Raw genomic sequence first — 23,886 nt, 5'->3', positions numbered from 1 at the left:
TTCCCAAATACTGTTTTCCTTCTTACATTATTGTTAGCTTGGCATGCTCGGTCAGAGATTCCCAAATATGTGAAACGGTAAAACTCACAAGCATCAAAATAAACTGTTGACAGTAACTGTACACTTCACTGCACTGCCGTATATAACTGCTGACTCACCCAGACACGCCGCTGCCCCCACCATAGCGTAAAGACCTGGAGTGATGCAGTCTGCTCCGACCTCACACCACTCTTTAAACAGGAACCAGTCATGGTGGTAGTAGGCCAGCTGTTCCATGGCGATGCCTACGATTCGCCCTGCGATCGCCCCGATTGCCATGCTGGGGATGAACAAGCCTGACGGCACCTGACGGGGTGAGAAACAGGAAGTGGGTTTTAGCCTCGATTAAAAACGTGACGGTGACTAGATACTCGACCCAAAAGGGACCCAACAGGTATGTCAGGTTCAGAGTTAAATATAGCAATTTTTTTTGTATTTAATAAATATATGTGTAAAAAGAAGTGACAATAAAAAGTTTTTTAGTATTTTACAACAAGACAGTGAACACCACACACAGGCTATTGAAGCCATTCACGATGGATGTTATCCGTTTCCTCCACAACAACTCAAAATAAACCACCATGGTTGGATTATGTAAATAGTTAAAAGTAGTTACAGTTCAACATGTTCATTTCATATACTGGACAACTGTTGTTGACTGACTGTAGGTGAATATTCTCTCTCTGAAATGCAACCCAGGCCGCACTCTACTGGTTAAACATATTCATACATTCGGGCATCACCTTGAGTCCAAATGTGAATATAGTCATGATGATTTTAAAGATGAGAGCCAGGCAGAGCTGCCAGATGGCGGCGTAGACACCGGGCCCCGACGGCCGGTTAGGGTTGTCAGAGAAGGCCTTGCTGCCGTTCATCTGGCTGCGGTACTGGCAGAGCTGAGACGACTCCAGTGGGCCACAGTCGGTGAACAACTCTTTTATCAGCTCGCTGGTGTTCTGGCGCGTGTACGGGTTCGGGAAAGCGACCACAGCTGTGATGGCGGCCACGAGGATCACCTCCAAAACTGGGTACTTCCCTGCAGACACAGACAACACACGGTGTCAAGAGTGTGTGTGAGGTCTCTCTTAGGTCTTCCTCACTGCAGCTTTAAATCAATTACTGTTGCATATTGAAGAAAACATTAACATTTAGGCCTGGAAATTATCTTTTTCTTTGTTGTTATTAAAGAGTTTTCTGTAAACATGGCATTGTTTCAAGAAACAAAAAGGACTCCAAGCGCTGTAGTACATATGCCAGGCCTGTATGTGGAGCTGTAACGCTGCTACGGAAACACAGCAAAAAGGAGAAATTGGCGATGAGCATTGCAAAGAGAATGCACACTGTTTACATTATATACATTACAATGTATGCAATCACAGAAATAGAGACCGAATAAACAAAGTCAGTGCGACTAAGAAAGAAAATACAAAGTTCACATAAAGTTAATAGACCAAACAATCTCCAAACACAAGCAGAAAAAGATGACGAATACGGAGCTAGAAGCGTTTCCAGACTTACCATTTACAGGGTCATGAAAATGCAGATGTCATACAACAGTAACGAGAAACCATTGATGTAGATGATCTCTAAACCAGTACACATTCAGGGAATCACACAAAAATAGGGCAGCGTCTTTCAAATCAGAGTTGCAGTTATCTAATAAGTGAGTCACATATTATTCCAAACTGAATGCTGAATCAAGTCAAAAGAACTCACCGAAGCGCGTTGACTTGCGCCGCCTGCACCAGGAAATGTTAGCTCGGATGAAGAAGGCTCCCCAGAGACCTCCGAAGACTCCCAGGAGGATGAACGGGATCAGCTCAAACAGGTACCATGGCGTGTGGTACTCCACATAGAACAGCACCAGACGGCTGTTACCAAAGGGGTTGATGGAGCGCAGGACAAAGGCAGCCACAAGGGCGGCGAAGAAGGAGCGCCACAGTGTCTTCAGAGGGAAGTAGTAACTCACCTGGAGGAAGAGGAGTTAGATGTAAAAACCTTTTCTCCATTATCCTAGAATTTTGCATTCTGTTACAATTTTAGAGCAGGAAACATCATGTACCTCCTCCAGGCTGAAGAGAACTCCTCCTATCGGGGCTCCAAAAGCCACTGACACCCCGGCCGCTGACGCAGCAGAGAGAACCTGAGAGGACAAAACGAACGCACCTCATTTAATGTGATGAATTCTTGAATGTGGTCATAGAAAACTATATTTGACTCTGGAAAAAAAATCACAATAATAAAACACTGGGGGATGTTTTGCCATGGTCAAACTACACAAACTTAACACAACTTTTTGTCTGTTACTATGGTTACAGTGTTGCATGCCTCTAACAGCAAAAATATACAGTGAAAATGATCTTTCCTCACAGTTTCAGTATCATGGTTTACATCATAAACACAACATGTCATGTTCCTATTTCAAAGTAAAAGCACTCAAGCCTTTCAGTTCCCTGAATATGTTTTTCTTTCAGCGTTTTATTATGAAATTTGTGCAGCATCATACTGCAGAATCTTGGCACTAGATCAACTACGTAAAAGTATGTTCATGATTTTCAAAAAGGCAAATGCTCAAAGGCAGATGCTCCACAGCAGGTGAACAGGAGACACAAACCCTGTAACAGAGGTACACGCATGTGCAGCGTGCTCTAGGCTCTCATTGATAAATAAATGAATTAATTACGCCAGAGGAGGGAGGACAGGAGGCGTCCCAGAGGAGCCAATGATTGTTATTCACTATGACTCACCTCTCTCTTCTTGGCTTCGTTCTTGCTGTACTTTGGGAAAAGGTAGGAGAAGATGTTCCCACAGCAGCAGGCCACGTGGACCAGAGGTCCTTCTTTCCCCAGGCTGAGGCCGGACGCCACAGCCAGTACCAGAGTAATGGTCTTGATCATCAGGGTCCACTTGCCCAGGTAGCCCCGGATGATGAACCCACTCAGGATGGTCTTGATCTGGAATGTGGTGGACAGAAAGAAAGAAAGTGTACATTGAATGTAGATTTCAGATAAGGGTTACTTGTGAAAGACAATGCCAACAGTGTGAGCATCAAGACCAAGTAGTGTAAATACAGCCAATGGTTCATTTTTAAGTCTTGGTTAGTGGAGTTTCCCACTAGAACAGAGGTCTCAATTTCATGCAACCCATGATGTTCAAATGTCTGTTTTTAATATTTATAGGCTCACTGCAAACGCTCAAGTCTGACCCGCAAAAGTTTGAAACGTACATCTGCAGGCACATCATTTTCCTCACCTCTGGGATCCCTGAGCCACAGGCGTAAGGAGCAAACACCTTCACTAGACAGACAGCCAGGAAAGCGAAGGACAGAGCCCAGTAAATGTACATGAAGTAGTTCATGATGTATGAACCGGGACCCTGCAGAGAGGAGGAGGAGGAGACAGGACCAGGTGAATTCTTAAGTTCCAGTCTTTATGGAAACACTTTGAACATTTGCATCTGCGTCTAACACTGTGTTGTTGACATACATACATAAGATTAGAGTTCTCAACGGGCCTGAAAATTACAACCCGACCCGACCCAGCCCGCGGGTCTTTACACCCTAAACCCGACCCGGCCCGACATAGCAGCATGAATTGTCCACCGGCACCCGACCTAACCCGAAATACATTTTCCCATTGAACGAAGCGCGGCGTTTTATTTGCAGCGGGAGCGGCTGTTGACGCAGCATCCGCCTCCTGGCTCACGTCATCTGGGTCCTCTGGTACCGGCTAACAGGCGGGACTTCAAATCTGTTGTACATTTGCCCTTTGGTCAGTGGGCAGCATCCACAACTGTTTGAATTTTGGCCACAAGAATGTTGCAGCTTTGTGGAGTGGTGCGCAAAACCGGTGCGCATGCAGGGGCGTCAGATCTGCCCCTCTCCATCAAGCAGGCAGCCACATTTACTCTTCACCACACGTGAACACCGATGATTCACAGCAACATATAATTTACAAACTGCAAGAAATGTGTTTTATGAGGGGGAAAAAAGGAAGCCCGAGGCCCAACCCGACCCGACCCGCCTTATTTGCAGAATTTTTCGGACCGTACCCGACCCGTTGGGAACTCTACATAACATAACTTTATAAATGTTCCTTCATAGTTTTAGTGTCTTCAATATTAATGTGCAATGCAATCTGCAAAGCCCCACGACCTCGGAAATTCTGACATCCGACTACAAATGGAAGGCACTGTTCATGTGAGTGTCAGGCCTCTGGTGTGCCAGTGTTAGTCTACCTCAGCCTGGCCCAGTATTAGCTCAGCCCAGCTCTTCCACTGAGGACACTTGTCCCGCTCAGCAAAGGTGGTCTCATTGGACGTCCAGCAGCACTGCTCGTGGTTGAACCACATGGCGCTTAGACACACGCCCTCCTTTAGGTCATTCATCCAATCGGCAGCAATGTCAATAAGGCCAGCCAAAGCACCTGGCAGGAGGAGGAAGAGGGAGGAGACAAGGCGGCGAAGGAGTGAAGCCAGGGAGAAAGGAAAGAGGAAAAAAAGCGTTTGTGGGACGTTAGCGCGACAGTTAAAGTAAACAGATTCATAAGAAATAAGATGCTTAAGATGCTAAAAATGCTTGTTCACCTACATAAAGATTGAGTTTATCTTGACCTTAAGAAAACAGACACCTACAGTCACACCCTCTCACATTATTTTATTCCGTCTATACATACAGAATAACGACCAACAACAATAATAATGATCACCAAAAGTTATGCACTGCAGCTTAAAGGACAATATCTTTCAGTTCAGACATGGATTAAAAAAACAGAACAACATTATAAACCCATTTATTTTATTTTCTTTAAAGTCATGTTTCTTCCCATGGTTTCACTTTTCCTACACTTCAGACTGGTCTTGTGGCTCAGAGGACTGTACTCTGGTGAAGAATGTGTGCTCATGAGCAGCCAAGTGAACGAGAACAAAAGACAAGAGGTGAGAAAGGGAGAGACTGAGCATGAGCTGACTGGAGCAAAGCATGTGAGAGTCACCAGCAAAGGAGATATTTCTGTGTGTGTGCATGTGTCTCTGTGTGTGTGTGCGTGTGTGTGTGTGTGTGTGTGTGTGTGTGTGTGTGTGTGTGTGTGTGTGTGTGTGTGAGGCCAGGCCAGTGAGAGTCACCACCAGCCACCCAGACCAGGCATCGTATAGACTCTTTGTGAATTCCCATGCTGACTCCTTTTTCTTACTGTTGATCTGAAAACACACCAAGGAAACCCAATCACACAAAGAATTAATAATAGAGGAAATAAATTTCACAAGTGTTATACATGGTAGGTACAGTTCAACTGCTCATTATAACATTATAACAAATATCTTATCAGCCAATCACATGGCAGCAACGTAGTGTTTTTATTCATGTAGACACAGTGAAGATGTGCTGCTGAAGTTCAAACTGAGCATCAGAAAGACGAAGAAAAGAAAAGGGTATTTCACAAACTGCTGATCTACTGGGATTCTCAACAATCACTAGTGTTTACAAAGAATGGTCCAAAAAAAGAGGAAATATCCATTGAGGAGCAGTTCTCTGGGAGGAAATACCTTGTTGATGCTAGCAAACGGAGAACAGTGACAGTAATTCAAATAACCACTTGTTACAAAGACAGTATAAAGAACATCTCTGACCACACAACATCAGGTGGAAAAACAGCAAAACAAAGTGCCACACCTGCGACTTTATTAGGTGGCCTGTGTACCTAAGAAATTGGGTGTGAGTGTGTATTGGCTGTGATTCAAGTGGTTATTTTAACATATTTTAATAATACTTTGAAGATAGAAACTTCCATTTCTAAATATGTGACGTAAATTCTAAATTCATTTTATTCTCTCGATAATTCCGGACATGTTTTATCCACTGGCACAAAAACTGCTGATCTCAACAAAGCAGTTCTTCTTTTGTGTTCTGATGCTACTGCAGGAAATGCGTAACACACTTCCTGTGAAGAAGGAGATTTGTATTTGTCTGACACCAGTCGGGAGTCTTTGAGCTTCATGAAGTAGAAACTATCAACGCTACAAAAATAAACTAATCAGCCAGTTCATTTGATACACCTCTGATACAAGTGCTTTTGTCTAATTAGATATTTGCATCAACAGACTGTTGAACATCAACTCCTCTGATATATTTCTAATAAAAAGTAAGGCTGCAAATATCAAATAATCAAAATCACAATATGACCAAGTGCATCCCAATACACTGAAATTACATTTGATATCTTTCAAAAGAATCGCAAAATGATGTTTTGACCATATTGTGCAACTCTAGAAGGCAGTGTGATGCAACAGGTTATGACAGCCAATCAAAACAGGTTTAAAGACTTTTTTTTTTAAGGAGTCATCACCTTTCTGTGTCTCTCTCGGTCCTTGCACTTCTCACGAACCCAGTCAATGGTGTGGAAGTCATCGTAGGTCCCTACACCAGGTATAGGCTCCTCTAGGAAGTCCAACAGGTGAGTGGAGCTGCTGGCGGCTCCGCCTCCGTTAGACATGGCGTAGTTAGACCCTGAACAGGAGAAACAGACAGAGCAAGAGAGAGGGGGAACCTTTAATTCAACATTATACAATATAATACATTTTAGAAGCTGACATTATATTGACATTGGGCCGGTGCGTAAGAATTGGTGACATCTCTTGAGTACAGACTGCCACAAATGGAGGAGTCCACTTCTTCCTTGCCCAAGTGTGTCATGGATTTACAGTGGCCTTCATATAACAGAAAGCATGACCTTCTTCTTTGTTTGTGTACTAATCTTCTGCTTCAAAACACTAAATCCCTGCTCTAGGTGGTTTGCTGTAGAAATATGGTGGCGCAAGATAGGGTAATGGATCTATAGAGGCAAAAACCAAAAAGAAATCTCTAGTCTTAATCTCTAGTTTAGACAGTCATACATATACCGCATCCTTTGGAGTAACTAACTTTATTATAAGAAACAAATCACAATATAGGGGCCATGATACAACTCCAATGTTATACTACATACATACTACATACTCTTTTTTATATGTGCATCTGTGATTTCAAAAAAGATCCACCCACTTCAACATAATCCTCTTTCTGTTTAAACAAGACCCGGTCAATCTAAAAACTAAAATAAATGACATTATAATTATATTTAAAGTCTTTAACAGATGCTTTGTCATTTCTTTTTTTATTGGAGCATTAATTTGGATGTGTGGAAGTCTCATTAGTTTTAATCTGATTGTACCTACAGTTTACTGCAGTATGCAGGACATTATGATCACATATAGGCCCAGTAATAACTATGTAAAGTCATGAGAAAAACATTCATAGTCACCAAAAACAATTTGATAAAAAAAAAAATACAATGTAAACATTGTCCAGTGCCTTTTCAGCAATGAGTACAGGGACTCTTACCTGTACTGTTCATAACGACAGGAGTTTCAAATGTCATCTAATAAATAGTAAACTATAGTTTAAATCTGATACATAAGCCTATCGCACCCCCCGCGACCCTCTGGTGGAGGATAAAGCGGTTAGATGACGACTGACTGACTGACATAAGCATCCTCAGTTTTGATTTTAAAGGACAAGTCACCATCACAAGTTTGGGATATCAAGGCAAACCCATTCTCCAAGATGCCAAAGCTGCCTACATGTGATATGATGACAAATATGTGAGACGTCTTCATCAGCAACACAATAGTCGCACTGTGCCCGACGATGACAAAAGGCAGATGTGGAACAACAATCAGAGCTTTTGATGCGCTAGAGGCCTGTGAACATTCAGATTCATCCAAATTACTATAAACCAGACCTTTTGAAGTAACTACTCCTTGGCCCATCAAAACCATCAAAAGACAGTTATGTTTTTGGGTTTTTTTAACTGTTAAACTGGAGGATATAAGCTAAACTGTCCTCCAGAGCAGACGGCAAAGTGATGAGCAATTCTAGAGACTTCCCTGTTAGCTTAGCTATTAGCTTCACCCAAATTGTCAATGGTAAAGAGTAATAATAAATAATGTCAAGTTTGTGTGTGCGGGCGTGGAAAATATCCATCTATTGTCTACCACTTTATCCGGCACATGAGGGTCGTGAGGGATAAGCCCAGGCCTAAATTGTCCTTAAATTCTTTGATGGGTGGTTTGTACATGTGTGGGTAACAGTGGACCTCCAAGCATAACCTCAAGCATCATCCATCATTACCATCTTCATTGTTGTCTCTTTTAACCAACACAAGATCACACCACCCACTAAAGTAGTGCTGAGAAATTCAAGCAATTTCTATCAACAAAACTCATTTCAGAAAGCCTAAAATCCTCATTGATCTCCTATAAGCTTTGATGTCTCAGACACCGAGATGCAGTTTTTAACAGAAAAATGTCAACTTGATTTACAGCAAAGAGTAGCTGCATATGCAAACAGTGAGCACAATGTTCAACAATTCTCTATCATGTTGTGATAGCTGTGAGGAAAGGTACCTGTGTCTTACCACTGCTGCATCTTTCTTGACACTGACCATCTGTTTTCCCAACAAAACTTTGTTTCTTCTCTGGAAATGGAGGAAGTTACTCAATTTTACCAAATAAATTAAACTTTAATAGAAAATCAATTTCATCATTTCTTGGGTACTAAAATACACCACATATTCATTTGTAGGCAGTTGTTTATAAGTGCAATTTATAACAATATGAACCCATAGTGCTTCAGCAACTTGATGGCTTTCACACTGCAAAAGATAAAATGTGTGTATGCAGAAACCCAGGGACACACGTACTGAACATTACAATTAATTAATTAATTTGCATTATTGCAACTTGGAAAAGTTCACAACTGTCAAACATTACCTCATTCATTGCTCTTTACTCTCTTTCATCAGCGACAAGAAATAATCCCTTTCATGGTTCAAACTAGGTCCATAAAACAGATCATAAGCACAGCTGCAACTTTTCCCAAGCATTACTACATTGAAACTACTCCACCCTTTACAATGATTTTACTAAGTTGCTTTGTATGAGAAATACATCTCAATGAGAGCAAATTTCCTTCCGAATAACTGAGAAGTAAATAGGTGAAGACAGTTTCCCCACAAGACCTCCAATATTCTGAATGTAAGCCATGACAAAGTCTTTGAAAGTCACTCCCTTTGATCTTTGATGATATGTGAGACAGTGAGAGAGCTGTTGGAGGCCTTTGGTGGACATTTCAGTAAAAAAAAGGGACAAAATTGAAAGTGCATCTTTCGTCTGACCAGCCAGTGCGTATCCTGTCCAGTCAGGGGAAAGGAAACAGAAAGCGGAAGTGACACGCATTGCGGTGGAGTCAGCAGGCCAGCAAGGGGAGGCCAATTTTGACTTGACTTTGCAGTATGGACTTTTGTGTAGATGGCCAGTGTGTGTTTGACAGGGGAGGGGAGGCGAGTGGTGATGACTCACTCTATGACTCAGGGACAGTAGCACTTTGATAAGGAGGTCTGGCCAATGAGATTCAACAGGAGAAGGAGAGGGTAAAGAGACTTAATGACTTTATGACAATCAATCATCAAATATGGAGCCACATTCAGTGGCAAACATGCAGAGTGTAGGTAGTCCAGGCAACCAAAATGAGATAATGTGTAAGGTTGGGGCCAAAATAGATGCTTGTGCGTCACATCTATGTTAGGTTTTCACCGCATGGTAGTAGCCATTTTGTTGTCTTGTTGGAGGGGCACTGATGTGGTTACTGGTGCAGATTTTGCTAAATCCAGTTCAGATTTGAGATATTCTGTGAAAACTATTTAGTTATAGAGCCCAGGAGAATATGTAGCCTTAGGAAGAAGAAGGTGTCAGGGGCCCCAGGGTCATACTCTCTCTTTCCTTGTTTCTGTCCTCATCATCTTGTTTGACTAACTATGTCCCAATCCACAGGCTGGATCAACTTGATTCTTGAATGCGGCCAAAAAATGCAGAAGACATGTCGCATATCGCACCAGCAAAAACTGGTAATTCAACTCGTAAGTTCTCTGCGCTTCACTTCGCCTCTGAAGAATGCAGCGGACGGAAACAAAGACTCTTACGTTGTCATATTCAGCATTGACATAGAATGAACACATTGACTTTTAATAAAACCTTTTTAATCACCCCTTTCATAGTATAGTGACAGGCAGCAGTGACTTTACATGTGTGTCCTAGTTCAACACAATGGTGACAAAAGTGCATATTTTGAAACCAGATTTAGAAAATAGAAAAATTCCTCATATCCATGTTAAAGTGATATTCCCATCCTGTCCATTTCAAGCTTGTGTAGAAGTAATATGCTTGACTCATGAGGCAAGTTAAACAGGTTTGACTGGATATTTTAATTTAAAAAAAAAAAACTACAATGCTAGTCTTTGAACAGTCAATTATTCATTTTTCTTCATTTTCTGTAAAGTAGTTACAAAGTGGATACATTTTTCTTCATGTTTTGATTTAGAATATAATGTGTAGTGTTCCCAATGCATTGAAAATAAAAATTATAAGGATTGTGTGCTTTATTCACGTTTTTAAACACAACTGTAAATGCTAATCCTGAACACACACCTAAAAAGGAAACATTTAATCATTTCAGTAAAATGTCCATAGCTGAAGACAACAGAGCAGAATTAAGAAGCTATTGCTCAGCATTGCAGTAAATATCCAACTCACATTTAGGCACAAAAAGGATGTGGCTGATTTTACCTCCCAGGAAGAAAAAGAGGATGTAACTGAGATAAGAAAATACTCTTCTGATGATGTTGCACTACTGGCACCGATCGGCTGAGGCGGGAACTCAGAACCAAATTGCGGTGACGCCACGGAAAACAGAAACCATAGAGAATTGCATGCGACCACACCAGCAGTGTCACACTACAGTTCAGTGGGGACACACATAAGACTATGGCAATGGTTACTTCCACCTGTGCATGAGTACAATGACGCTGCAGTTCTGTTCAGTCTGCTCAGGGCAAGAAGCCACGTAGGTGCACAAAGACAATGAAGTGGAAAATGAGCATCAGCCAGCCGACTGAACGTACAGAGGTTTCAGGTTATTAATGGCTGCTTTACTTCAGCCTATTAACTGCATTCCTGGGTATGAGGCCTACTCTACTACTGCTGAGCAAATCAGATCAAGGGGGGTTTAAAGGCAGGCTGGGACATTGCAGGTCAGTGGGGTTGGAGTAGGTTTAGTCTGCTTAGCCATCATCATGTGACCAGCATCACTAACAGACGGAGCAGCGCTGTTGGTGAACGACCAGGCTGAAGGAACACACAAAAGGCAGCTGGAAAACAGATCAAAGTCCAAAAAGCCTGTGGACTCAAAAGACCCATTTACACAACTGTTCCTTATGTGTTTACACATGACATGCTGGTTTCAATAGAAAAGGCAACCGTTTCTAAAGTGACCAAAATACTATTCAAATATGACAATGACATGGAAAACTATCAGAAATTATGCAAGTAAAGCTACTTGGATACAAACTAGATGTTGACTTAAAAAGACTTTCATTTTCAGTTATTGAGCACATTTCTCCAAACCACATTTTATGTCAGCACTGCAGTGCAATTATATACAATATTTTCAATAATAATAACAACAATGTATAAACTATGTATAATGTATAATGTACAATGTATAAAGGATGAAAACGAATGACTTCCAACCCAACCGATTAATCGGTTTACCTCTACTACCATGACCTTAACCTAAATCTAATCAGTTCATCTGTGAGGCCAAGTGAACATTTGAAAGAAGTTAATCTTAAATATTCATGTGGCAAAAAGATAGACAGGCGGGTGTGCAAGAAAACGTAACCACATAAGACTACACAAGAAACTATTCATAAACCACATATTGAACAAAAGATGAGCAAGAGGTTAGGAAGTAAAAGCTCAAATGTAAGGTTGTCTGCAAAGTAGATGTTGGCAGCCAATGTGTCGCTAAACTCACCAGGGGCCTTTTGTATTTGCCCACTCTCCATAAAAAATCTAATAATGCCTGGAGGAACCAACTGCACAAAACTGAGAGGGAAAAACTCCCTGAAGGCCACACAGACAGACAAACAATGACATGGTAAAATGTCATATACTGTATAAAGGTAGACCGATAAATCGGTTGGGTCAATTAATCAGGCCAATATTTACCACTTATTATATTTAAATCAGAAAGTCATTACAAATTGTGTTGATTATGTGTTTTTACATTTTGATAAAAAAATTCTGTATATAATTGCACTGTAGTGCAATGTAGATTGGGGAGACAACATTAGTGTTCAGTAACTGGTTGCTAGAATAAACTGGTTAAAATAATAGCATTGTTGTATTATTTGTTACAGTTTATCAAATGAATGGGGAAAAAAAATTAGCTTAAAAAATTATAGTCCATCAATTATAGTCCATCAGTTGCCCTGATTTCAATAGCCATTTTTTCTCCCATTTTCAGGCGACAGTCTGACTACAGGCCTCTGTTCTGTGTGCCATGAGGTGATCTTACCAACAGGTGTCCTCATAATGCAGGAAGGTTGCTTTGGCAACAAACACCATAGATGCATCCACACCTGACGGGGCCACAGCCTGTGTATGTGTTCTGTGGGAACATTAAAATGGATGCCCAGGACTGTCTCTTTAGTTGCTGCTGCTTTAAGGCCCCACCACAAGCCTTCACACTACATCCTTATCTCTTTATCTCAGGCTGACGTACAACGCACACACACTGCCGGTTAATCATCGACACAGGGGTGAATGGTGACACAAGCTGCACATTGAGCCAGTCGACATGCAGCGTTGACATTAGCATTGGGTGATCCTGATCCTTACAGGCTTCCATGTCTCACCAACAGCAGAGGAAGGACAGCGTTTGCTTCACTTGCATTGAATCATCCTGCCACGAAGCTACACACACTCACTGTAGGAGGAGAACAGCCTCTGTCATCAAGAGGCAAGAGAGGAGACGGAGATGAGGGGATGTGTGGCGTACCTCTTTTAGGGATCTCCTGCAAGGGGATGGTGTCCCCTCCCCCGTCGTAGGGCAAATAGGGGTCGGCCATTGCGTCCTCCTCCTCCATGTTGATAACTGAGACGAGGCTAAACTAAGCTTCACTACACACTGCTGTGCTGTGTCTGTGTGTGTTAGTTGCTGCTGCTACCATGTTTACCAGAGGGAGACAAGTGGAGCAGTATGTGAGAGAGAGCGAGAGAGAGAGTGAGAGAGAGAGCCTGCGCATGTGTGTTTGAGCGGAAGAATGTGTGTGCGCACCGTCACATAGTCCTCCCTCCCTTTTCTTTCTCGCTCTCTCCACTGCAGCAGCTGACAGCTAGAGCTGATGATGTCATCACACACACACACACACACATACACAAAGAAGGGAAGACGATCACACCAGACTGGTCAGCCCTGCCTGCTTGGTTGCCAGGGGAGATAAGTGAGCCCTGCCTGTATGGGAGCAACCATTGTGTTGGGTCACAGGGGTGTGTGAGTGTGTGTAAGAGAACAGGTTGTTTGAAAGCCTTCTATCAGGAAGTGATAAGTGCACATTACCAGTAAGGCTGAACAATTTGGGTAAAATATCCAATTGCTATTTTATTCATACAACTTAATCAAAATATCAAACAATAATTATTTTCATTAATTCATCTGTCATTTATGACCTGGATAAGTTGTTTGGTCCATAAAATGTTAAAAAAAAAAACATTTCGATGTTTGGTCAGTGTTTCCCAAACATCGAAATGTTATTTTCAAATGTTTTGTTTTGTCCAAAAAACAAAAATGATTGACAATGGCTGAAAATACTGAATGACCTTTAATTAAAAAAAAAACAACTAACTGATTCTGTTGTTTCAACTCTAGTTACCACTTTACCAACCAAATTGTATCAATGAGTAATTATGATTTTTTTTTTCCTTGACAACCCTTGTTTTTTATGTATTTGAGGTAATATGTTAAAAAAGTAGCTGACACTTGAGTGAGTAGTCAACTAAGGTTAGCTTTCCCACTATAATATCTTATGGTCTCAGCCTTACTTATGTTATGTTCAGATGTGACACCATACAAATAAAATGTAATTGGATTTGATGAACTCAATAAATGATGCAAGGCTGATTGTCATCTTGTTATAACGACCCAAAGAGTGACTGTGGTTCACACTTGGCCTCAGGTAAATGCAGCACCTTTGATAATCTACACTACAACAGCCAGGAGCCCAAACAAACAAAGTCATGTTAACACATTAGATAATTAGCAAACAGAGCTAAAATATGTGGGTTTCCTCTCCCGACAGTAACACGTGAAGTAGAAACATAGATGAGGTATCTTCAATAAAACCTTTCTTGCACTCCTGGCATTAGCCAACCAGCTACCACAGAAATTAAAAAAATTTGAGTCATATTCTCACGTTTTTCATAAATGCCATTGCATCTGCTGCCTGAACAACAGTATGCAAAGAGAAAATGCCTTCAGCACCAGAAAGACAGCAGGTGCTCGGTCCTTTTTTCACATTTTGACGGTACAGAGAGGATACGAAGTACATCATCTGGACATCTCATTTTCATATGTTTCCACTTGTTAAACTGATCACAGCTGGATTTCACAATGCATTTCATTGCAGGAAATGTTATAAACCTGGGGTAATCCACCTTTGTGATATAAAACAATGAATGTCTTGTACTTCCCTGACTTAAACAATGAGACCATGACATTTCACACACTATACTATAAAAACAGCCCATCCTTTAACTACCATTGCCTCTTACCTTTGAGCAGGGCTGTTGTTGCTAGGCAATAGCACAGGTGAGGTCAGCCATGGTTTGTTACTACGTTTACCAAGTTTGAAAAAAGGAAAAGGTCTTGTGTCTCTATACTCCGCCCACTTCAAAATCAAGAGCCAACGTTTATCGCCGTTATTTCTTTCACGCACACAAAAATATTTCCATACGGCCGAGGAGTGAGCCAGCTCCCTGCTCATACTGCAGACTTAGTTCGAGGGAGACCTTTACATGCTTTTCTGAGAACCAACCCCTCAGCGTTACGTAAAAATAGCACATGAGAGACAGAGACGGGGAGTACACCAACTACAAGGAAGGACTATTCATTCAGACATTTCCAGATCCACTGGCTCTCAAAAGCAGCCAAACTGGTTCAAAGGAAAGTCAGTGCAGGTGAAGGCCAGACACAAACTTGATTACAATATGGTCCAAAAATGTCAATATTACAATATGGGCTGAATAGCAGCTGTGTGTATCTGCTGAGGCCCACTAAGTGCATTTGTTGGAGGAATGACAACAGAAGTGAGCCCAAGGTTAAGGTTAGAGTTAACGTTGTGCTTTCACCATCTGAGGACTGGTCAACTCCTGCACAGAGGTCCAGATTCTGATTAAAAGAAGCAGCAGCTGATCACCAAGGCCATGCGAGTCAGTCCCTATTTCACAAACATACAGTACACAGTCCCTGATACGTCTCTTAAAAGTATTGTTCATGTGTTTTGAAAAAGGTCAGATACTACTTGTGTTGAATCATTGCATTACAAACAGCAGTGGTTCGCAAAGACAGGGTCGGGACCCACAGATGAGTCGCGGAGACTTTTTGGGGTCCCCAAACAAATTTGAAGAACTGTCACAACATTGTAGTTTAGATTTATGTTTGCTAAATTTGCTAATGTTTGCCTTGTGGTGGTCTATAAAACTTGAGGCACTGACTTTTGGAGTGTGGAAGTGCTGTAGTTAACCAGTAGTAAGCCATTTATGTAATGTTTGCAGAGCCAAATTTAGCCATCCCTTCCAGGACAGCCTATGGCATGTACTTTTACTGTTTGATCAGCTGAATGTTGCAGATGAAGACACTGGGAAACAAGAGCAGAATCTGCATAATAACCAAACCAAATAACCAGTCAATGACAAACAGAAGAGGATGCTGCAGATCACATGTTGACAACAGATACAACAGCAAAAAGCAACAGTGCCACCAAGCTGCTGAATGGGTGAGTGACAGGTGACTGCACTGGAATGGCAGGTGTAACTATTTCCATGTAACATGACGGCCAGACACATGGGAAAAGATCACGGCCAGCTACCTTATCAACTGTACACTGGATCAGTCTTTAATATGAGTCCTGACAGAAAGATCCATGTAAAGCAGGAGTCATAAGCGCAAATAAAAGAGGCAGTCAGAGAGAGACCACACAGAAACAGGAGAGGAGCAGGCAAAACAGCAAAGGTGACGTAATGTTTATACAACAAGTGTCAAAGCTATGGACACAAGATAGACAAAAGAATAATCCTGTAGGTCTAATAAACCACTTATTAAAAACAAAGTCCATTCTTTAGAGAGCCTCACATATGTTTACAATGCATTGTATTCATAGATAAAGACTTGGGGTACGAGTCACACGGATTGGTATATAATTTAAATAAATATGGAGATATACAGTATTATTATATGGTGTTTTTTTGTAAATAACTGCATCTGAATTTCAGGAACACTTTCAAATACACTTGTTACCATTGCACAGTTTATAAATACAGCAAATGTTTAGAAATGAATACAGTTAAGGCAGTAATAACCCATGATTGGATAAACACCTATTTAGATCTACTTTATTTGGACTTTTGAAACTACAATACTTGAGATCCTAAATCTGTGGTTTTCACTAACTCATAACAACTTGAATATCTTTCTATACATACAAGGAACCTCTATCTGTTAATGGCATAACTGCCCAAAAGGTCACTTGACAGGCTTCAAACTTAGCAGTTGACTTACAAACGGCGTGCAGTGCTGACCTTGTTTGGATAAGAAATGCAAGAGAATGGGTGCGGGTACTGCACTAGTTTTTAATTAGGAGGTAACAATGGGAGCAGGATGATTATTGGCAGGGAAGCAGGTGTCTGAAGCATGTCTGAAGTGTGCAACAAGAGAGTATTCAGAGCAGCTGATGGATGAGGATCGATATGACAAAGACATTAGATTAGAGCATGATGGGAGCTGAGTGAGACTTCACAGAACATATCTGACTGGAGAGTGAAGGCCGGGGTTTGCCAACCCTGGGTAATGAAAGGGAAGCTCGAGAAGACTTCGTCCAGATTTTGAGTGAGCGATCAAACTGCTAGGTGAGGCATTTCTGAGGTATCCAGTGCTCCCTACCTGGAGAGGCGGCATCTCCATCTAGGAGGTTGTCATCCTCAGTGGTGTGGAAGTCCATGATGACGCCAGCTCCATCCAGCAGCTCCTCGTCGCTGCTGGCGCTGGCGATGCTGTTGTAGCTGTTCCTGCAGTAACCTCTGTGGTACAGCTGCTTCGACTCCATTTAGCAACACACCAGTGCCCTGCACGATAAGAAGGGCAGGACGGGATATAAGAAAAGGACAGGAGATGAGAAGAATGAAAGAATATGATGCACTGTCTAGTGCAAGGGTTTTCTTATCCATTAAAAGGTAAATCAGGCGGATTGTTGTTAACGCGCATTGTCATGTTCTGTGAGAACCTGGTCTACTTCCTCAAGAATAAGTGTTGAATTATTATTTTGCTGTTCCCAGTTATGTGCTTGATTGGTTGTTTAAATCACATGACAAGTCTTTATGGAGTTACAGCAACAGCTACCCTCTGTTTTGCCTCTCCTATTTGCAAGTTCAATTTAAGAAAGTTACTCGCAAGTGGACAAACAATGTTTGTGCATTGTGGGGGGTCAAGTCAGGCTGCAGGCAGGTCCCTCTGTCAAGAGGGCTGGGGTGGAGGAAAGAGGAAGAAGGACTTTGGCGAAAATCTGCGTTGAAGAGCTTTGAGCTGTGAATTGAGAACTTTGATCTGTGGAGGGCAGCATTGAGCCTCTCAGTGTTTACCCTGCCAGAAATTAGAGGGAGAAGATCAATGTGCACAAATCAGCAGGCACATTTCAAATTGATTGGGCTATATCACGATAAAACTTTTCCTCATTTCATCCACATTTTGACAGACAACCCAAACAGCCAATGACAATGAGAGAAACGGTGCTGTGAACCAATCATGTGGCTACAACAGCCGCAGCCACTTCATGTTAGGTTGACACCTGTTGTGATGTTTTCATGACTGCAGCCAACACACCAGAAGTAAGAGTGAGCCAAAAGAGAAAATGAGGACAGGAAATCCTAATGAAACCTCGAGCGACAGTGTTACAGAAAAAGACCAGGAAGAAGACAACTGAAGCAGCGCCATCCCCTGGAGAAAACAATGCAAGACTTCAGTCTGAGACACAAGTACGTGCTGGTGGCCCTCCCTTTCAAGCCAACGTAATGTCTGCATCACAACAGCAGACCATAGTGTCTTCACTATGGTCTGCCACATGACTAAAACGGTGATATCACACACACACAGCCCACTTTATTGCCAAAGACATGATGCAATTAAGCACAGTCAAAAATAATGTATTTAAGCGACTGATTAAAGTAATTGTCCCTCGTTACCAACTCCCTGCCTGTGGACATTTCTCTCAGACAGTTCTTCCCCTACAATATACCGACTCCAGAGAGACAATGAAAGAGCTGTGAAGTGTCATACTTTGGTTTGTTAGATTGGTCAAGTTGAGCTCTACAAAGAAACTTCTTTGTTTATAATCAACATCAAGGTGCAATTGAAAACATTTCTGTTCAAATGACTAACTAATGCATGAGCACCCTTCCTTGAAAAGAGTGATGGGATAGGAGGAAGATTACCAATAATGCAGTCAGGCCAAAAACAGCACAACAGCTTCAACACAAGGCCAGTCACCTGCTCTTAAAGTCTGCCTCCCTGTGGAAAATCTGGACACTACACTTCAATATGTAACCACAAGTGAGCAGGCAGTAACCTCCACCACACTGAGCTCAACAATGACACTCTGATGGTGCATGAAAATAAAAGATAACCTGGAGATATTTTTTAAAACTATCAGCCCAGAGGGCACAACGATGAGTCATAGGAATAAAGGAAGACAGACGTTTAATGTGCTCCATAGCTGTAGTTTTACTGATCCTCGATCTAGTCTCATTCTGTACTTGACTCCAGATTCCTCTGTGGAAAAACCCAAGCCTAACAGATTTCCTACCGCCCTCCATTTCATCCTGAGAGGATTTGATTTCATACTTGATTTTATTTTTCAGCTCAGTCCATTTAATATATTTCTCCTCTTACTCAGAGTCAACTTATTGCAGCAACTAGAAGGTGTTTTCTTTGTGTGTGTGTATAAATGCAGTTTGCATGACAAACTAAAAGAAAACTGGTTTCAAGTGGATTCCTCAAAAAATGACATGTCTTGAAGGTCCAGTGTGTGTAACACCTAAAGGGATTTATCGACAGAACGTGAATAAACTACCGATAAGAGTTAAACTGCTTTAAATAAAAGCAGCCAAAGTTGTTTTTGCCTAAGGATAAGCTTTTTGTATGCACTTAAGGCAAGGGTCTTGCTTTTTAGAGGCCACCAATTTATACTGCCATGCTTCTACTGCAGCCCGAATGGACAGAAGCTTACCACAATAAGAAAAACAGAACAGCTCCCTTCACATAAATCTGATGCGTGAACCAATGAAGGAGGAAACAGCAGAGAGAGTTGTGTAATAGTGTTTATATCGTTTCTAGTACGTGAAGGCCACCATAGTTCTTGAATGTGCTTGAAAAGAAAGGAGTATGCAAAGTCATCTATTGGTTGCACTCTACAATCTTAATGGTCAATGTCGCTAATTCTTACACACTGGAAATTCAAAAATCATTCATTTAGCTTATTTAATTTAAAATTAAATAAGTTTAAAAGACAGGATCCATAAACAACACAACTGCTGAGCCAGAGTTTGCAATATAGCAAAATACAACAATTGCCAATGAAACCCCTTAACTTAAGACACTTTGTTGCACAGAGAGTCAGTCACCCCTACCAAATAACTCAGGACATGTTGTGATGACAGTAAAACAACAGACTAACCAAAAAACAAAGAAGCCTCCTGCAAACGACGGCAGCAAAACTTAATAAAAGGTAAAGCTCCCTGGCACAAAATCTATAATGTGAGGCAAACAGGAAAGAGAAACTTTCCCTTCAGCCAACAATCACAAGACAGAACTTCCCTTTGAGCTCTATTGAATCAGCATGGCCAGGAAATCCAATGAAGCTCGTCTGCACAGTCAACGTCAGGGAAAAGAACTGCGAGGCTGATGACATGTGATGTAATTGTTTGTTGCTCTTTGATATCTACTTAAAATGCTTAGTCATCATGATTTGGAATTTGAGTTTTAAGGTAAAAGAGCACAAGTATCTTTTCAGACAGACAGAGCTGATGTCAAATAGTCTGTGCTGCTGCTGCCTCTCAACAATGGTCTGCTTCTATAAGAGGTCTCGTCTTTCCTCCTGCTTCTGTCTGGGGGTGACATGTGATAGCCATAATTATGACACATTTTCTGCCACATACATGGCCGTGTCTTCCTTGTTGGCAAAATAAAATCAATTATGGTGAAGAAGATAGAGTTTTTCCAATGGGTCTCTGACCAGCAACCATGCACAGTTTGATTTTGGATACGGCTAAGCCGAGGAGAGGCAGGAGTGTGTGCGTGACAGTCAATAACAGTGAGGTAACGCCACATTGCAGGGTCTGTTGATCTTGCACAGCAAATTGTGCAACATGAGGCCTTATCTTTTTCAGGATGGTCACTATGAAGGAGTTGCCCAGGAAACTGTTGCTGGGATGTGATTCAGCATTTTACACTCTCTTCTACTGACAGGCTCAGACGTCCTCCACAGACGCGAGCCAGTAAGTTGACACGCATCTTTCAAAGGCAGCGAATGGTCAATACATGGATCCCTTTGTAATTAAACATGCACTGTACATCAAATTCAACACAATGGGGAGGTTTCACTGCACTACAACATGAGAGCGTCATCAGTAAACACACTGCTGATGCTGTGTAATCAAAAGGTGTTTCACATATAGATTATAAAAGTCAATATGATCTATAAAGCATTTCATTTAATCATTTACTTATTTTGCCTCATGGTTTCAAAAATCCTTTTAATTTGTAATATATTGCATTCTAGTTTCAAGTGAGTTTGATTAAACATTTTAATGATCTTAATTGAAAAATCGATTCTTGATGATATTGAAAACATCTGTAGAGTTTAAGTACCTCTTACTTTTGGTCTAATATTTTCAATAATAATATATGTAAGTCTAATCATTCTCTAACTCCAGCATTCTAACAAGTCTAACTCATTTTAAAAAATACCAATAGCTGATAAAATATCTGAAATGTCACTCAAATGTAACACTGTCATGAAAAAATGTGTTTGATCCATAAAATGTAAGAAAACTTGGAAATTGTTGATCAATTCTTTCCCAAAGTTCAAAGTGTCACAAGTTGATGAAGACATTAAAGTTTACTGGCCCATACAGTTTGACCTTCTATGTCCAAGTGAACAATATTAGATATTAAGTGTTGATTCTGCAGACACAACAGTCTGACTGTGAAAAAAAACTTTAAGAACATGCCTAATGAAATGGAAGCAAATACTTCAGGCAAACCTAACACAATCAGGGGCACTGATTACACTAATCATGAAGGCAAATCAAATAAGTGCTGCTGCTGCTGCAGTGTCTTTGGTTTGGCCCGTCGCTGACCACTGCTATGTAGTCTGATCCTGCTGAAACAGGACTTTCCTAGACCTGGAACTAGTGCTTGAAGTTTTACTTTTATTGGCGTACTTGCACTTACAACATGCCGCTTAGGTTATCTGTCCAATTCTATATTATGGGCCAGAGTAATCATTTTTTTCTTGTTAAAAAAGAATAATATCTCTCAGGCAGACCCCTAAAGGGAGAAGCTGAAAGTAGGACAATATCTATTAAAAGTGTTTGAAATGGTTCAATAATGTTTACTCATATTCACTGACTTCTTGCCACATTTATGGCCTGTGGGACAGCATAATAGAAGGACACCAAATAAAATGGACTGTGTGCTTGAAGTTTAAATCATCGTTTGAAATATTAAAAATTATCTAAATCTACAAGATGGCAAAATGTGTAACACTGTGCAACAAGTCCAGTTTTTATTTAATATTAACATTAAACGTAACTAACTTAATTAACTATTCATATTTAATATTTGATTAATATGTTTCTAATATCTGATCCCGTGGTTTTGACCAATATCGGCTCAATGCTGGAGTATCGGCTCCTTAAATCCCATATTGGTCATGCTGTAGTTCTAAGTTCAACACAAAGTTTATTTACGTAAAGACACATGTTTGGGGACTATGATGTTCAGTGCTAGTGGTGGAAAGACAGACTAAGCGGTTTCCTGTGGCAGCGACACACACTCAACAGCTAGCCGTGTTTTTCCACGTTATGTCTGCGTAACACGATGAAAATGACCGTAGAGACGCTCGTCACAGGAGGGGGGGGCTGTATTTGCAGCAGTCTCAGTCTCTGTTAGCTGCAGCCAAAGGCCTAAGTCTATTAAAACGTCAACAACAAAAATGCAACCCCAAAATGTCAGCAGACATGTACACAAGCTAACACAGGCTAATCTCACCGTTAGCCGCATACTGGGCTACACGGTGGCTAACTAACTAACTAGCTAGCACGTCCTATTTTTGACAGAGGTGGACATGAAACTCGAGGTGTGAATTCACACAATGTGAAACAGTGACAGCAGAGACCGATGGCGTCAGATAGTAAAGCGCTTCATCCATTCACTCACGCTGACACACTGAGGTTAACCGACCCACACATATTAATATGTGCATAACAGAGAACGCAAACAAACATCAGAACAACGTACCTTCCCGATGCCTCAATTCCAGTTCGGACACAACAATTCATCCTAATCCTTATTATTATTTTTTTTCTAAAAGAGGATTCAGTTTCCTTCCTCTCCACGAGTGGATGTGACTTTCTCCTTCTTCATCATCATGATGGTGTTTTCTGTTTTCAGACCCATTCCTGTGGCAGTGACAAGCACTTCCTGTTTCCCATCAAAGCAGCAGCAGTAGTTGCACCGTGGTGCAGTGGCGATTCTACAGGGGTCTAGTACTAACCTGGGGGGGGCACAATATGTCCCCCATTCATTCCCACTGATCAAAAAACAGGTTTTTGACTAAAGATAATGTTTATCGGGATGTATCAAACTGTAATTTTCTAATTAGGAAATGATCACCATTTCCTAAATATTTTTTTTTTTGCAATTTTGTTCCCCCAAACCAATTGAAAACTTCAGAAACACACATTTTCAGCTTCTCACTAGTTCCACATATTTTATCGTAGAAGCTTCAGTCAAACTTCACAATATTCAGCTCAATTAGGACATTATTGGGTCCATTCAGATTTTTTTGGAATATTTCATACTCCCATTTTACCCCTTTGCAAAGAAAACGACTCAATCAAATTAAATGAAACAAACACAACACATATTATTACCTGATGTGAAGAAAAACTTTTGGGCACTTGATTTACTTTTACTGCTCCCAAAGCCAAATGTAAAATGCACAACTGGCTGAAAATGGTGAGTAAAATGTTACGTTATGAAGTAGCTGACTCATGAAAACTCAAGAGGAACATCGTCCGGAGAAATTCGAGAAGTGGACCATGTTTACGTGTCAGTGACAGGAAAAGCACCAACTACAGAGACAAGTTAATCCAATTTCTTCTTTTATAGCAAATGCGTGATCCCACTATCGTGGGACAGCAGTAAGTTTTTGTTTGTATTGCTGCTATGTTGAAACAATTTCCCCTTGGGGATGAATAAAGTATTCTATTATATTCTATTCTATTCTAAGTGTTTAAAAAAACATAAGACCTACATTCAATTCAGAGAGGTGAGTCCTGTTTGTCTGCCACAGTTGGTTTTCAGTCACATGTATGGAAGATGTTGAAACTTAAATGGTCATATAAAAATATAATATAATGCAG

At 41.1% G+C, this 23,886-nt stretch overlaps 1 protein-coding gene across 8 annotated transcripts in view; it reads right to left on the bottom strand.

Moving 5' to 3' along the window:
- Positions 1-23,432, bottom strand: part of clcn3 (chloride channel 3) — a 32,581-nt gene extending 9,149 nt beyond the window's left edge. For 3 of the 8 annotated variants that reach the window (XM_044020382.1, XM_044020386.1, XM_044020385.1), the window contains exons 1-11: positions 22,760-22,946; positions 17,129-17,310; positions 6,381-6,541; positions 5,139-5,235; positions 4,276-4,466; positions 3,292-3,414; positions 2,787-2,993; positions 2,102-2,182; positions 1,756-2,008; positions 783-1,075; positions 159-345 (exon numbers count right to left, since the gene is read on the bottom strand). In XM_044020382.1, coding sequence (XP_043876317.1) covers positions 159-345; positions 783-1,075; positions 1,756-2,008; positions 2,102-2,182; positions 2,787-2,993; positions 3,292-3,414; positions 4,276-4,466; positions 5,139-5,235; positions 6,381-6,541; positions 17,129-17,291 — 1,756 coding nt within the window. In that variant the 5' untranslated portion in view covers positions 17,292-17,310; positions 22,760-22,946. Of the gene's footprint in view, positions 1-158; positions 346-782; positions 1,076-1,755; positions 2,009-2,101; positions 2,183-2,786; positions 2,994-3,291; positions 3,415-4,275; positions 4,467-5,138; positions 5,236-6,380; positions 6,542-12,970; positions 13,234-14,742; positions 14,791-17,128; positions 17,311-22,759; positions 22,947-23,394 lie in introns of those variants that run through there. The other 5 variants (XM_044020384.1, XM_044020389.1, XM_044020383.1 and 2 more) reach the window with 4 other exon arrangements.
- Between the last annotated feature and the right edge of the window lie 454 nt (positions 23,433-23,886).

This window comes from Solea senegalensis, linkage group LG3 (genome assembly GCF_019176455.1).
Source record: "Solea senegalensis isolate Sse05_10M linkage group LG3, IFAPA_SoseM_1, whole genome shotgun sequence".
Lineage (NCBI taxonomy): Eukaryota > Metazoa > Chordata > Actinopteri > Pleuronectiformes > Soleidae > Solea > Solea senegalensis.
Note: the sequence above shows the minus strand (reverse complement) of the source record. Positions and strands in the feature narration are given on the sequence as shown.